Genomic DNA, 16,803 nt, shown 5'->3' with positions numbered 1-16,803 from the left:
ATGACCTTGAGACAGTCTCTTGGGTCCTGATCTACCAGGTGCTCAAGAGAGCTGGCTCATCACAGGTTTTAATGGTTTGTTATGTTTTGTTTTTCTAGAAAAATGGCCTTTTTGAATGTTTGGCAAAAGTTTTCAGCTTCATAACATGAAAACATAGATTTTGGGGAGTTTTATCCTTTATTTTTCCCCAAGAGGAAAATGAATATAAGAAACTGAGAGGAGGATGGGGGAGAAAAACGGGACAAAAAACGGATGTTGATAAATTGGAGAGGGTTCACAGGAGAGCCAGAAGAATGATTAAGGGATGAGAAAACATGGCTTATATTATTAGACTCTAGAGCTCAGTCTGTTTATTTTAACAAAGAGCAGGTTAAGCAGTGACTTTTCATAGTCTATAAGTACCTACATGGGGAACAAAAATGTTCTCTTCAGTCTAGCAGAGGAAGGCATATACTGATCCAATGGCTGGAAGTTGAAGTTAGACAAATTCAGACGGGAAATAAGGCATCCATTTTTAATGGTGACAGTAATGCACTATGGACCAACTTTCCAAGGATCATGGTGGAGTCTCCATCACTGTCAATTTTTAAATCAAGCTGGGATGTTTTTCTAAAAGGTCTGCTCTAGGAATTATTTTTGGGAAGTTCTGTGGCCTGTGCTGAATAGACAGAGAGGAAGATTAGATGATCATAATGGTCTCCTCTGGCCTTGAACTTTATGAATCTATCAAAACCAAAATGGATACATTTTCACAGGAAAAAAATTTAAATTCAGCCCCCCTCTTTGAAACCTATGGAAGAACAACGATTGACATTTTCCACAGAGATTTTTTTGTCCGTTTTTCCAACTAGCTCAAGTTTCCTGATAGGAGCACTTGCCATTCCCTTTGACCTGCTGGAGCACCTAGGGCCAAAGTTTTCTCTGAACTCACAGGATTTATACCAGAGATTAACCTGATTCAGTGTGTCCAATGTTCCTCTGAATTTAAGATGAGAGCAACTGTATCAGGGTGAAGCACCTGACCCTATTTTGCCTCCTGACTGCCACTGGCTAATTGCCACCTTGCTCTCCCTGACTCCTTTGAAAGCCCCACCTAGCCTGGGAGTCTCTTTGTTGCCTGTGGCTGTAACGTAACTTCCTCTGTTCTAGGTGAAGAAGTGAAAAACCCGCAGAAAGCCATTCCCATTGGCATCGTCGCCTCGCTCCTGATCTGCTTCGTCGCTTACTTTGGCGTGTCGGCTGCCCTCACACTCATGATGCCCTATTACTTGCTTGATGCAAACAGTCCTTTACCCAATGCATTCCAATACGTGGGCTGGGAGGGTGCCAACTATGCAGTGGCCGTTGGTTCACTTTGTGCCCTTTCTACTAGGTGAGATGCTGTTCGCTTATACCCTTCTCATTGCAGAATTGTGTTTCCATTGCCTCCTGTTTCTGTGTGTTACAAGCTAAGGGCCTTAGTCCTATGTCCGTTACGCTGGTGTAATTCCACTGACTTCAGTGAAGTTATTCCGGATCTATGCTGCTAAGTGCTAGAGGATTCAGGCCCTTTGGGTCAGATTCGGGCCACACTGACTTCAACAGAGCCAGGATTTCACCCTGTGTCAAACGAACTTTTAGAATAAAGTTTTAGAGCTGCAAGCTCCCATTTGTGCCACAGGAAACCATCATCTTAAGGACAGTCTGAAACTAAGTGTCTCAAACACATCATGGAGGAGCGTTGCTTTACCAGTAGCCCTGGGGAAACAGGACATGACTGACTCAGACAGACCAGACGTACGTGGGAGCAACTCCAGTGGGGTTTATGGACATTCTGCAGCTCTGAAAATGAGCCAGTTCTATGCAGGAGCTGAAATCTGGATTTAGGGTACAGAATTTAGATGATTTTCCATTGAAATCAGTTGGAGTTAAATGCCCGGAGGACCTGGGCCTAAGTGCCTTGCTTAAGGTATCCATGTTTGCACATCTGGAACCTCGTTCCCACCAAGAAGCAGTATGACTGTGGGGATATATGACAGCATGGCACTTGAGGAAGACCTGGAATTGAAGCTTTGTTAATTAAAGCCATTCTGCTATTGGCAGGGCTCGACAAATGCACTCGCCCGCTCGTCTGTGGCGAGTGGATTTTTCCAGCTGGCGAGTGCAGGGGCGGACTGGCCCGGTGGGACATCGTGACGGCTGGCCAAAGCCTGCACTACGGGCGGCGTGGCTCCATCCAATCCGCCAACCAGCGGAGGAGCATAGCGCTGCTGGGAAGGGGAAAGTGTGGTGATTCTTCCTACCGGGCTGCCTGCGTGCAGCTCCGGCGCGAGGAGGCGGGGCAGGACGCCAGGACGCTGGCGTGACCTGGCCCCGCTGATTTTAAAGGGGGGCAGCAGCTTGGCTCTGGCCGCGTGTCCCAGGGCCCCCCCCAGCCGGCTCCAGTCCTGCCACGGCCCCAGCCCCCCTTTGTCTCTGTGCCGCCCGTTCCCCATGCCTTCCCTGCACCCTGGATCTTTGACTCTGAGCCGCCCTTATACCCCGCACCCTGCTCCCCCCAATCCCTGCTCCCCCAGCTGTGTGCTGCCCGTTCCCTGCACTGCCCCTAGACCCTGATCCCTCTGCCCCTCCCGTTCCCCTTGTCCCGTTTCCCGGGCCTCCACCGCACCCTGCTACCCCCAATCCCTGCATTCCTCTGGCTCTGTGCCTCCTGTTCCCTGCGCCCCCCGTACTCCCCCACTGTTTCCTGCACCCCTCTGGCTCTGTGCTGTCCCTGCACCCCCTGTGGGTCGGGAGTGAAGGGTGCTTGTCCATAGGGAGGGGCTGGACAGGGCAGGGAAAAGGCTGCTATGACCCAGCAGGGAGTGAAAGGGGGAGTTCACTTGAAGTGCCTTTGCCTTTATGGAAAAAAACAAATAAAAATGCTATTTGCTATTTATAGGGCTAAAATGCCGGGACAAAAAAGAAAACAAAAAAAACCCATTGCAAAATGCAAACTTGTGTAAAAGACAACAACAAGGGGGGGGGGGGGGAAATGTTTTGCTTGGGGCAGCAAAAAACCTAGAGCTGGCCCCTGGGGAAGGGAAGGGGCTGGGTTGTGAGGAGGGGAGAGGAGGGGAGAGGAAAAATATGGGGAAGAGGCTTGTGCTGAGGGGAGGAGGTCAGGAGAAGAATAAGAAGAAGAAAGAGGAAGGCACCAAGGGACAGGGGTGCAGGAGACACAAATGCCAGGGGGGCAAGTGCAGACAATGAGGAAAAGGGCAGGAGGGGAGATGTCAGTGGGAGGGGGGACAGGGTGATGCTGGGTGAGGAGAGGGTAAGGGCACTGGGGGCTAGAGGGGGAGGGGGAGGTGCTGGGAGAAGGCTTGAAAGAAGGGGTGGGCATGAGGAAGGCGGGGATGGAGCAAGGCATCTGTGAGGGCACAGGGGCATGAGGAGAACGGGGGCATAAGGTGGTAAGGGGGTGGGTATCAGTGAAAAAGAGAGCAAAGGGGGTAGGGGCAGTGAGGGAAGGGGGAGGCACCAGGAGGGTGCAGGTGCCAAGGGATTCTGGTGGGTGAAGCAGAAGGGCAGACACCTGCAGGGGAGGGACCACCACCAGAGGAGAGAGGCAGGGCAGGTTTGTAGAGGGAGATTTTAGGAGAGGGGATGAGCAGGGGTAGCTCACACGATCAGAGTGGGGCTACTGGAGGAGTGGGCACAGGGCGGAGAGAAGGCTGGTAGAGGGGGGCAGGTCTCAGGAAGGCTGAGGGCAGTGAGAAGGGCAGGAATCAGGAGAGCAGAGGGTGAGGGGTTGGGGGGCAGCAGGCACCAGGAGAGCTGATGGAGCAAGGGGAAGAGACGTGGCAACAGAGAGAAAAGGTAGAGGTTTATAAGATATTTATTAATAACCTGTGATATTTATTAATAACTTATTAGTAATTACTGTTCTTATTCTTATTAGGAATTTATGCCATTAAAAAAACACTTTTTGTAGGGGAGGTGTGGCGAATCCCTTTTTTGTCTGGCGAGTAGGGTTTTCCATAATTTGTCGACCCCTGGCTATTGGGCTGCGACTAAAGCACTTCTATTTTTCTGCTTTTGGTCAATGTGTGGTATGAGAGCAGTACTAAGAGCTGATCCTGCCTTTTTCTCTCCTTAGCCTTCTTGGCTCTATGTTTCCAATGCCTCGAGTAATTTATGCGATGGCAGAAGATGGACTATTGTTTAGATGTTTGGCTACAGTCAACAAAAGGACCAAAACCCCAGCAATAGCTACAGTTACTTCAGGGGCTGTTGCAGGTAAGTGCCAAGAGATACTTGAATGAGCAGATAGCACAAATATGCTCCTCTATGGGAAAAATGCAGCAACACATCTCTAGTTCTCCATATTGTGTTGTGTGTTTCCACGATTCGGCTTCCTGAGCTTATCTTTGGACAGGACTAAGTAAACACAAGATATCTTTGTATCTGGATACACATCTTCTGCTGCCTTCTTTACTCATTCCAGATAGCCCAGCTCAGGGTCCCTATGGCTCTGGGCTTGTCTGTGCCTACGTACCATGGTGATAGACAGCGTATAAAGCCTTTACATAGCAGCTGGAGCTGGCCAGACAACCGTGGGTAGCTGTCAGGCCCTGTGGCCTAGGTATTTGTTAACAAGTTACAGCTGGTAAGATTGCCTCCCAGCCCCCATAAATCCAGGGAGGATCGCCGCCTTGCTATGAGAGAAAAGCAAAAACTCCCTAAATAGCTATCTCTGTGCATGTGTCTGCTCCTTACTCCCAGCCCTAGAGCTGGGCCTGGCAGTTGGCGCTGCATCTCCCACAACATGATTGTTGTGGACTTTTCAGCTCTTGTGAAACTTTGGCCGTAGTTGTGGAGGGGCTAAGCATGTGGCACAGCTTTAAGGTTATTTGAGTATATTTTTATTTAGTGTCTTTCGTGTGTTTAGCTGGTCTCCTTTGTAAAGCCCCAGATTGCTCTTGTAAAGCCTCCTGTGGGGGCATTGGCTTAACTTTCTGATTAAGATGCATTGCCAGTAGAAACCACCTCCTCCAACTGGATGGGTGGTACATGATTGTGTGACCCTAGTTGCTTCGGCCATAGGCACAGGCCTGTGGTTCCTATGTCTGAATCCTGTCCTTGTGCAGGGGTTAAAAGTCCTATCCTCTCCCTTCCTCACCGGGATCAGAGCATCTGCCCTCAGTGGGTCTCCCCAAATCAACCGTCACCCCTCATCACACCAAATCAATAATCTGTACCCAGCTTGCTCACTCTTGGACTAGAAAGGAGTCTTACATTGCCCTGCCGGCTTTCTCATCAGGCCTTGCTGTAGCCTGCGGTCACTTGATCTGAGAGGAAAAGTAGCACAAGCAGGAGCTGGAGCCTGAGATCTTCTTTAAGGCGCAACTTACTTTTGACACCTCCCAAAAATGCGTGTGCTATGCATGGCCAAGGCCTGCTGCTTCCTGATGTGATTCGTCCCAGTGACTCCAGTCTTGTTTGTCCTTGTTACGTGTTTATATCAACATAACTTTAAAACTACAGTGTGGTTTGTAAACTTGAACAAACATTACTGGCAGAGAAGGGTCACACGAAGAGACTGGAATGCCTCTTTCCAGTGTTATACATCCCACATCATTTGGAGCTGTATAAAACCTTTACCTAGTAGCCTGAGATGGGCAGGTACCCATATGGAACTGTGTCAGGAATCTGCCTTAGGCCTTTGTTAACAAGTTACTGAGCTTTGACTAATTTCTCCTGGAACACTCTGTGGGCCTTTTCGGTTCCCTGCTTTATTAGAAGAGGGTCATTCAGTCACATTCTGGTTCTTGTAGCCAGGGTATAGGGTGGGAGAGAAGAGACCAAACAAAGCTCCTAAGAGTCATTCTGGATTCTAGTGTGGGCACCAGAGAGGAGTACAGTGTCTGTCTGTGTCCATCAGAAGCAATAAAAAGTCTAGTTTGTATTCATTACACCCGCGTCACATCTCTCCTCTATCACAAGAGACATTGCAAAGACCAGTGTGTCCTTGGGTAATCTCATTGCAGATCTGAAGACAGAGCAATGGTCTTGCTTCAACTGTACTGAATTTGACACTCCCGTAATGTGACTCTTCCACAAGCTTACCACTTTCTGTTTTCCACACTCCCCAGCTGCCATGGCATTTCTATTTGACCTGAAAGATCTTGTCGATCTCATGTCCATCGGGACCCTGCTGGCCTATTCCTTGGTGGCAGCCTGCGTATTGGTACTGAGGTATGGATTAACCTGATTAGCTATTTGCCAGAATCTGGGAATGGGTGACAAAGGATGGAGCACTTGCTGGTTACCTGCTGTTCATTCCCTCTAAAGCACTTGGAATTGGCCACTGTTGGCAGACAGGTTACTGGGCTAGATTGGCCTTTGGTGTGACCCAGTACAGCCATTCTTTGATAGTTCTTTGTGCAGGATGCCAGACTATCTCTTGGTAACACAAAATACCCTGAAATGTAGCACATGCCAACATACACGACTGGGGCATAGCTGCAGGTGGGCCTAGGTGGACTCCAGCCCAAACACTTGGCATCCAAGGCCACCCTAACCCGAGCAGGAATGTAGAGCTGTGCAAGAGCCCTTGTATTTATTTACTTTGCAATCTGCCTCCTCTGGGCAGTGCCGATCAGGGGCTCTCATCCCCAGTGCCCAACAGGCAGTTAATGCTGTTATTGTTTGTGTGACACAGAATCAGTCCAACACCTTGTATTAAGCCCTCCCTAATGACTTTTCCTTTTGTTCAATGTGGGCTTGCAAAGTCACCGTCTAGAATAGATCATCCTTTCTTATTAGCGTCTGCTACAAAATAAATTGCGCCAGCAGCCCTGAATTGATACAACTTTCTTTAAAAAGGTGTGCGATGCAAATTCCTAAATGCACCCACCCTCCTCCTGTGCTCTCCAGGCAAGCACTGAATAGGCACATTGTTAGTGTAATTACAACCCAAATCCCCGTGCCACCCCACCTCTACTTGCAAAGCGACTTTCCTCCCCAAATCCTCTCCGTGGCTGGGTGCATGGCTCAGACTTTGCCTTCTCTCTTTTTTTATTATTTCTTTGCAAACGGAATTGGACCTAATTCTCCACCTTCTGCTGCCACCTGCCTCTCAGCTGTGACCTCTGCACATTAGTCTTTTAGTAATGTTCAGGTCTTTTGCAGGCTGAGCATAAACACTGCCCATCTCAAGTGATTTCAACTCTCAGTGACTGTGGTTCCAGGCAGAAATATAGTCTGGCCGCACATGGTTTCAGTTCTGATTAAATAATGTAAAAATAACAAACAAGGTTCCTAAGGAAGCCTGTTTATTACTATTCAGTGGGGAGGAACAGGCTGAACCAGTCTTACAGCAGACCCTTGTTGATCTCTTGGCTGGGAGTTCTGCCCTTTCTGCCACCTCCACCTCTCCCCTTTGTTTTTACAGGGCTCTGACATTTGAGCCCTTGGCTTATCATGTTTCTTTCAACCGAGAGCAGCTCCCTCCTTTGGGACAGGTTAGGTATAGTCCTCTCTAGTCCCACAATAATTACAACATTGGTAATCCTATTTCATTATCCCTGCATTCAATACTAACAATTTTTGACCCAGCACCAGCCAGAGTTGATTACAATGAGCAAAACACTGCTTCATCTGCTGAATAGCTAGAAAATCTAAGCAAAACAGGAGCAAACTGTATTTACATAGACACACCTAGAGTCTCTTCCTCCCCTACCCTACAGCTGGCTGTCAAGGAAGCACTCATTCAGATCCTGCTTACACTAAGAAAAGAGAAGGCACAAGCTGCAGAGGACAGGGAGACAAATCCCCATAGATGTGTGGGAACTGAACTTGCTAGTTTCATGCCAAACAAACCTTGTCCTAATGTCTTTTGCAAACATGGATAGAGGAGGAATTGTGTAAAGTTTTTTTCTCTGCTGGCACCTGCCTGTAGGAAATTGTGTGCTCCAAGGGATATGGGGCTATGGGGTCTAATGATTAAAGCCAGAACTGATCACAGGGAATCCTGGGTTTTATTTCTGGCTCTTCCACAGCCTTGCTGAGTGACCTTTGGTAAGTCACAAAGGCCCCAATGCTACAAACATTGTTGCTGTGCTGAAATGTACTACTATAAGTAGTCCCAATAGTAAAGCAGGAGTAAAGCTAGGTTGGTAATCATGGCAAAGTTAAGCGTGTACGTACATGTTTGCAGAATTGGGGCCTTCATGATTTTTTCATTTTTTTAGGAAGTGCTCAACACCCACAGCTCACTTTGACTGAAGCTGATGGTCAGCACTTCTAAAAATAGATTCTCACTGCTTTGTGCCTCAGTTACTCAGCTCACCAGGGGGATTATAATATTTGCCTGCCTCACACAACGAGATTTGTGAGTTTGCTCTGTAGCCTTACCTAGCAGGCAGCAGACTTCTAACACATGCGGTAGAGGCTGATGCCTTTAGATTCATATGTCCCAGGTTCAATCCCTCCTGCCAACAATCTGGGTGCATCAGTGTTACATCACAACCCATTGTATACAGGCCATGTTCTGGTGCTGTTCTGCTGACTGCTGGCCCTGTGGGGGTCTGTTAGAAGCTGGTGTGACAGAACTGCCTTGAGGCTATTCTAAATTACTTAGGGGGGTGAACCGGTCTCCAGCTGCCCAAGAGATTTGGGGGAGGAGGATGTTTCAAAGGTGACATAAAAGCCTATTTTATCTCCCATAACTGGTTTTTCTGCTGAGCTGGCTCAGCCGCACCCAATGTTCGGGACATATACAACCCAACACGTTTAGATCTGAGCAGCTCACTCAAGGACGAAGCATTGCATTCTGGGAGTATAACACAAGACTGTGGGGAAGGACCCAAGAGGACATCTAATTCATGCTCCTCTCAGCTCCAGGCTTGCTGCGTACTGTGTGCTTCCTACACTTCGGCTTTCACCTATGTGCTCCAGCCTCTATTTACCTAATCCCTCCAGATTAGGACGTGGATGTGTCCTCCATCTGAGTCCTTCTTAGGCTCCAGACATGGCTCCCATTTCAGTAATTTTTGGCCACAGCATGTCTTCTGAATCTTCACAGGTAGCCATAATCATTTGGAGTGCCCAAACCGAGCCTTCGTCTGTATCGAGATGACAGTTTACTGTACCCTCTACCAAGCCAGTGTGCTCTTTGTTTTGTTCGCTTCTCCCAGGTACCAGCCGGAGCAGCCTAACCTGGCATACCAGAGGGCTAATAACACAGACGAGGCAGACACCAATGAGTCTGCGAGCACCACTGAATCACAGGCTGGGATTCTGCCTGAAGAGGAGAAATGTTCCCTAGCAGCCATTCTCTGTCCCCAAAACAAAGATCCCACCAGGTTCTCTGGTTTGGTGGTTAACGTCTCATCTTTCATCATAGGTAAGTGCCGGTAGCAAGCATCTCCCCCGCAGTGAGTCAGCTGCCAATGTAGGGGAGCTCAGGCAAACTTTTCTTGGCATCTTAATTGGTAATTTGTAAGTTTGATGAACTGTTCTGAAGCCCAGGTGCTTGCCTGAGGCAACAGAAGGGACACAGAAAATGATGGGTTAAATGATTAAATCCCTCAAACAGGAAAGCTGAGGATGGCTCAGCAATTACAACTGGCTTTCTTAGTGATCATTGAATAAGCATTGGCATTGGTCTTATTTGCAGGGTGTCTTATCATCCTCTGCTGTAGCTTGACTGTCCTTTGCAAAGACGCCCTGATGGAGATTGGGTGGGCTGTCGTGATTGCCGGACTTGTTCTCCTTTGCCTCTTTGTGGGTTTAGTTATTTGGAGACAACCTGAAAGCAAAACCAAGCTCTCGTTTAAGGTAAGCAGCCTGCGAGGAAGGCGTGGCAACGGGCTGATTGGGAGCTGACTGCGTGCGTGTATGAGAGGAAAAAGAGAAGGAAGAGTTGGTATATATTGGAGTGAGGGGCTGATGTTCTTGGCTAGAAGTGGGTCTAGTTCAGACCAGGGCACTGAGCAAGTTGTCCCCCACCGCTCTGCCAGTGCACCTCCAACCTGACTGTCCACACTTGAAGTGGATCTCTCTGTTGAATATGTAGAGAGCTATTCAACAGGAGCTAGGCAGAGCTCGCCAAGCTCACTTTCCTCCAGTGCTCCAAAGCAAAATTAAACCCAGATTTCCCAAAGCAAAAGAGCAGCATGTTAGCAACTTGCTGCACCTCCACCAAGCCCTTGGAGACAGACTTCCTTCCTTCGCACTAGCTATCAGGATCTGTGCAGCCAGAGGAGCTGAACCAAGGGCAAAGGGGGCAGTTGCACAGGGGCCTTGTGTTTCCAGTGGCTGGGAGCTCTGGGTCCCTATGAAATGCCACGGCTCTGGGTGGCACTAAGAGCTGACTGCCCTCAGGCTCGCCCGATCGAAGGCTCCCCCCCTTACGGGGGCATGAAGCCAGGTCCCTGCACTCTTCAACCCCTGAGCCTGCAGTGGCTGTTGGCCCTGCTGGAGCCAAGTGAATCCCTGATCGCACCCTGACACATTTATGTTCTATGGGCACAGACTGGCTCACACAGAACAAAGAGTCCCCACAGTTCAGAAAGGAAGCAATGGATGGTGGCTGAAGCTGGAATGTGCCATGGCGAATGAGAGAGCTTTGCCTAGTTTAACGGCGAGGCTGTCCTGCGGACAGGGAGGCCCCCAGGCAGGCGAGAGTGAGAAGAGCAGAACGGGAAAGTGGAAGACAGGAGAGCTGAAATGTGAAGAGCCTGGACTAGGGGAATGGAGAGCGTCAAGAGTTAGGGTGATATGGCTAGAGCAGCAGTGAAAGGGAGATGGATTTTGGCAGCAGCTTTTAGGATGGGCTTGGATAAGGGGAGTGGGTAGCAAGGGAGGCCACAGAACCTCCACAGAGGAGGGTGAGTTGTTGGAGAAGCAGGAGCAGGCTTAGCTGGGGTCCTGGAGGTGAGCTGAAACCGAGCTTGGAAGGCAGGCTGACTCCCAGGTAAGGGGGGATGACTACGCTGCTAACAGTGTCAAAGCGGGATAGCAGAAATGGCTTTTGGAAGGAAGATGGTTAGTTAATTGTGGCAACTGGAGGGAAAATCCAAGCCAAAGAGCTTTCTGCTCACACTGGGCTGGTGCTCGCGGTGGTCCTCACGTCGGGAGACTTGAGAACTCCGTTTTGGCAGACTCACCACTTCTCCAGGTCCCCTTGGCACATGAGGATTGAGTATTAGAGCAGCTTCCTGCTTTCAAAGGACATGTGAGTGTGTTGTTATGACCTGTGGATCTCAGTGGTCTCTGTCTTTTCAGGTACCTCTTTTGCCTTTCCTTCCTATTCTGAGTATTTTTGTGAATGTTTATCTGATGATGCAGCTGGACAAAGGGACTTGGATACGGTTTGCTGTCTGGATGTTCTTGGGTAAGTTGAAGTGGTGACTTTTTAGTCGGTTGAGGTTGAGAAGCCAAACTTATTTTAAAAGTGTATGGCCAAAATCTACCTTTCCATGTGTCCTGGCTAACCCCATAGACTTTAGTTACAGGACTGGATATTGCTACGCTGTCAAGCGATAGCAAGATTAGTATTAACCACCAGAACATTTTACTGAAACTAAGCACCCTGTGGGTGGAAAAGTAGCGCACAGTTGTTTATAGTGACAATGGTTTCCCTCTTTCTTCCACTACAGGTTTTGTCATTTACTTTGCATATGGAATGAGGCACAGCGTGGAAGCTGCGTATTCAGCACCACCAGATCCAGAAACAAATACGGACACCGACTTGGACAGCTGTAAATGATAGTGTGTTCGGCCAAAGAGCAGCCCAGCAGTCGCCTCAGACGAGGAAGCTTCATCTCGGGGACCCTGAATCACTTCCTCCGTTAATCAGCGAAGCAGAGGGTGGAATTCCCAGCCACGCTTGCTGCAACTTGCAGCTTGCTTTATTTTGGTGATGCAGTTAAAAGGGATCACAAGGAAAACGCCATGCCTCTGGGACACTCCCAACCACGCTGTTCCCCGAGGCTGCCGGCGCTGTCTCCTCTTTCAAAATATTTGTAGAAAGAAAACAGCTCCTCTGTGTGCCAGTTAACCTTCAGTGCTGCTCTGAGACGAGGCCTCATGAAAGTCCTCCTTTCCGTAGCCCTGTGAATTAACTCCTCAGCTATTCCACTTGCTTTTAAGCGGAGCAGACGCTGCGGTGCTGATGCTATTCCTAGCTCAGATCTTTGGTTCACATGATGTGGGCTGTAACATACGCACATGCGCGCGCACACATACACATGCGCGCGCGCACACCTCTCACCCAAAATAATTTCCCCTCTGGTTAAAAAGTGTCTACAAGGAGTTAAATTGTAAAGAAGAGCAGCAGGTGGCATTATTTTACTTGCACTTAACTTCTGACTAGGTGCTTGTATACTTGGAAATGTAACTTTGCTGCGATGTTTAGGGGAGCTGCTCTTAAGCTGAATTCCTTTATGCAGCTAGTGCAAACAAATGCTTCTGTGCATAACAGACCCCACCGCTCACGAGAGGGGCTTCTAGCTGTAGCTGTGGTACCGTGAGGTATAAGTAGCTCAGTGGTGCCAGGCACAGGTTTTCCAAAGAGCTTTCCTACTTCTAATTTCAAAACCCATAAAAACATGAAGGGAAAGAGCCTTAGGGTTGATAGCGGAACTATTGTAGAGCCAGGGCCTGGACCATTTGAAAGAAACACGGCCTCATTTGTCTCTCCCTTGCACCAGTTTACCCCCATGGTGGCTCTGTTAAAATCAGTGAAGTTAGTCCTGACTTAAGGAGTTCGAAGAGAAGCTGACCCTGAGAGTTTGCTTTTGGCTTCCATGGGCACAGTAGATTGAAGTCCATACAAAACGAGGCAGAAAAGATTCTCACAATACTCACATTTTTGATGGGGAAAGTATCTTAGACTCTTGCACTTTCTGCCAGCTCTCCCAGGCAGCCCCCCGGTGCAGTGTGAAATGTCTCTTTTGCCACTCTTACAATGGAGCCCTGCCTGGCAGGGCTGAGTTAAGTGGAAAGGCCTGATCGACACTGGCAAGTTTAAGCAGTAAACCCCTGAGTGGACAGACTTACACCAGGATACCAGTGACTCTTCTTGGTTGTGCTTATGCCCTTTTCCAAGCCATGTAAGCTAGCATGAAAAAAGGGATGCTTGTGCCCGAGTAAGTGCGTCCCTACGGGAGTCACACTCGCATCGTTGTATTGGGTTGCATTCACTTCTTCACTAACACTGAAAAAAATGTCCAGAATAGGCAGTTCCTTATGGTGAAAGTCTTCTCGCTCTCACCATGAGCAGGCCTCTGCTGCGGCATCTCAGGTAGAGCCCTGCGCAGACACACGTTTCTACCCACAGATGCAGATGTCTGCGAATAGAAATCAGTGTCTGCTGATTTGCAGGGCTCTGCTCCCAGGAGGCTGCGGCCAACGGAGAGGAACAGCGGGGCTGTACCACCCCAGACAGGAGACAAGGTTGATGGCAGGGCTGGGGGCAGTATAGCTGCATGGCCAGGAGGAGCTGCCAACGGGTGCTGGCTCCTGGGAGCAGCGGCACCATGTTCCTCTGTCTTGGCCACAGTTTCTCCTGAGAGCAGAGCCCTGCGAACCAGCAGATACTAATTCTAGCCACAGCCATCTGCATCTGCGGGTAGAAATTTGTACCCGTGCAGGGTCTTACCTTTGAGGCTCCTGTTACCATAACATCTGAGCACTCCACAAATGTTAATGTGTTCATCCTCATAATACCCCTATGTTTTCCCCAGGGGCCGAGTGAGGATGCTAAATCTATACCTCCAGTTGGGGCTGTGATTCTCAGTAGGTGCCGGAGTGTGAGGGGCTGGCCTCCTAAAGGCCATGCCCAGCATTTTGCATGCAGCCATATTCAAGAGGCTAACATCTCTTGACACCCCAGCTATGCTTCTCTTGCAGTGCACTAGCTGGGTCAGCACTAGACACAGGTATGGATCCTCAAGCTGCAACACAATCCCCTAGTTCACAGGGGAGCTGGACTCTAAATTACTTGTCTACGGTCACAAAGGCAGTGAGGAGTGTAGTTTGGAATGGAACCCAGATCTCTCACATGCCAGGTTAGTAACCTCTCACATGCCAGGTTAGTAACAGAACTGCTGGACCACCCCCCTCCTGCTATGTCTCATAGGGCCAGTGCCAGGCCTCAACTCCTCCTAGTGGGCCAGCGGGCCTCCCCTCTGGCTGGGCTTGCAGAGTGGGTGCCTGCCAGCCTGCAAGCTCCCCTCTGCCTGTCCCTTGGCCCTGCCTGCCACCCCCCAGGTCTCCCACTACCACCACAGCACAGTGAGCCTAGAGCGGTTAGCTTCACGGCACATCCCCGTGGCCCAGGAGAGGTGTGTGCAGAGCTGTCTCATCCATAGGATGGTTTGGGGAGGCTACTCTGGGCCTTGAGCTTTGGGAGCCCTCGCGGTGGCCTCCCCACCAGTCCTATGTATGTGATGGTCCCCCACAGTCGGGTTATCCTGCGGGGCCCTGAGCAGGCTGGGGCCAGCAGCAGGGGTTGGGCCCCCCTGCACTCAGTGTGGCGGAGGGAGCCATTGGGAAGTGGAGCAACACAAGCCTGCTTTGCTCCTCCACCATCTTCCGGGCCAGACTGGTCTCGCCATTCCTCTGAGGATCTTGCCCCTGTGGTGAGTGCAGGGGGCCCAACCCTTGCTGCCACCCCATGCTAGGCTCCCCCCCCCCCCCCCGCATAATCCCCATGGTCGTATCCCTCAGGGGAGGGGCTTGAGGAAGGGGATGCAATGGAGGGGGATAGATGGAACAGGGGCTGGGCCTGGGGGAAGGGTCCCTCCCACCCCCAAAGATACAGGGACTTATGCACCAGCAGCTATATGCGGCTGCCCTGTGGGATTGTTGGGGGCCATAGATGGCCCACTGGTCTTGAGTTTGACACCCATGACTTAAATGATGTAGAGACCTTGTTCTGGCTTTCTGTGACCAGATATAGGTGTGTAGGACAGTGCTGATCCACCACAGGCAAGGAGTTTGTCCACTGCAGTTTCTGTGATAATATTTGGTGGCACTTCAGTAACATGGATCATTTTAGCACAGTTCCATAGGGGGCTTATAATACAAAATAAGGGCTGAGTTCTGCTCATGGATACAGTGGCTCTTGACTGTTGGTCAAGTCTCTTCTCTCCTCAGACATGAGATGCCAAGAGTTCCACTCAAGCAGGGAAAGACGCATTTCAATGCTTTTCTCAGCCTTCTGCCAGACACACACACTCCTAGAACACGTCACATGTTCATAGATGGCACCAATGTCAGAGAAAATCAACAGAAGGGAACAATGTTTCCTGTAGTACCAAAAACAGCGAAGTGCTTTTCTCCAGGTTGGGCAACTGCTTTTAAGCAGTTAATTTAGCACTGTATGAATATTCAAAAGGGGAGAGTGCTGGCTGAAAGGTGGATTTTGAAAGGAAAACTATTTAAATTTATGCAGATTGCCTGCTGTAAAAGTGTTTTGATAAATGTTAATTTATTTTTTTATCTGACATTTTCTGTCTCCTTAGGGACCTGCTTGGTCTTCATGTTCCATTACTTTAGCTCAGCTTATTACGACTAAATTGCAGAAAATAGCAGCACTTAAAGGGAAAGTTTTGGTGGGAGATCATTTTTCTTTCTGTAAGAAAGTTCAGAGGAGAAAGAATCCTATTTAATTATAACCAGCAGTTAAATTATCTCTTAGGTGCACCACATCCAAAGTTTTCTTTCACAAGTTGAAAGGCAAAGTTCCACCAAAACTTTCTAGGATAATGACACTGATTCCGCCATATATGTGACACCCCCCCCCCCCCCCCCAACCGATGTCCAAATGTAACAGATCAAGCTGAGTGTCAGGGAAGACATGCAAATACTGCTGTAATCTTGCTGTTGTAAAGAATATGCCTGCATTTAGTTGAGCTTCTTTTGTAAATAGTTCAGTAATTATTCTGTGTTTATAAGAGTATTTTGTATAGCTGCCAGAACACTTCTCTGTATATAAGTTGGGTGTAGAAATAATGCCTTCTTTGTAGGGTTGCCAGGTATCTGCTTTTCGCCCGGACAGTCCATTATTTCTGGCCTCTGGCTGGTAAAAAAAAACCACAGAAAATACCAGACATGTAAAATGTCTGTTGTTTTCTTTTTTTCTTGGATGGAAGACAGGTGGGGACATTGTTCCCCTGTCTTGTCTGGTATGGGTGGGGAGAAGCGAGAAGCACAGGGATTCTTAAAGGCACAGTGACCCTTTTTTTCTTCTCTTTTTTTCTCAACTTTCATCTCCTGGGTTTTTATTTTTTATTTATTTTTATTTTTTTACTCAACCAAGTTTCTTTCTTGCCATGTTCCAGATTTTTGGTGAAAGCATCTGGCAAGCATACTTCTTTGGGATAATGAAAGCAAGAAGAATAGGCCACTTTTTTGTTCAGAGAGGAAGTGGTAAACCTGGCCTGTTGCAATTATCAAGGCAGCCTCTTCCCTCAAGAGTTTGATCTCCTTTGAACTCTCTTTGCTCGTTTTTTATTTGTTCACACATATCTGAGGGAAGGTGCCTTCTAGGGGAAATTTGGCGAGATTTATTTTTTGATATCTAATGCTTGTAGGCCAGTCCCTACTAGATTAAAATGCCTTTGTCAACAGCCCCATATCAGGAGAGTTTGATCAATATAGCATTCTTTTTTCTTTTTAAGAGACCTAGAGCTTATCAACATTTTTCACAGGAAAACTTAGGTCAAAAGATGGTCTGTTTTCAAAAAGTATTTTTGTGTGTGAAGCCTATTAGATTTTTTTAAAAATCTTTTTCTTTGAAAATGGTAAATGAAATATGTAACCTTGGTT

The 16,803-nt window shown here is 48.6% G+C and overlaps 1 protein-coding gene across 1 annotated transcript in view; it reads left to right on the top strand.

The window, feature by feature from the left end:
- Positions 1–14,047, top strand: part of SLC7A1 (solute carrier family 7 member 1) — a 67,684-nt gene extending 53,637 nt beyond the window's left edge. The window contains exons 6-12 of the mRNA XM_075919211.2: positions 1,150–1,372; positions 4,121–4,260; positions 6,117–6,219; positions 9,162–9,370; positions 9,644–9,804; positions 11,254–11,362; positions 11,628–14,047. Of these exons, the coding sequence (XP_075775326.1) occupies positions 1,150–1,372; positions 4,121–4,260; positions 6,117–6,219; positions 9,162–9,370; positions 9,644–9,804; positions 11,254–11,362; positions 11,628–11,737 (1,055 nt within the window). The 3' untranslated portion in view covers positions 11,738–14,047. The remainder of the gene's footprint in view (positions 1–1,149; positions 1,373–4,120; positions 4,261–6,116; positions 6,220–9,161; positions 9,371–9,643; positions 9,805–11,253; positions 11,363–11,627) is intronic.
- Positions 14,048–16,803: the final 2,756 nt, after the last annotated feature.

This window comes from Pelodiscus sinensis, chromosome 1, assembly GCF_052426305.1.
Source record: "Pelodiscus sinensis isolate ZL-2025 chromosome 1, ASM5242630v1, whole genome shotgun sequence".
Taxonomy (NCBI): Eukaryota; Metazoa; Chordata; order Testudines; family Trionychidae; genus Pelodiscus; species Pelodiscus sinensis.
This window is presented reverse-complemented; position numbering and strand designations above follow the sequence as displayed.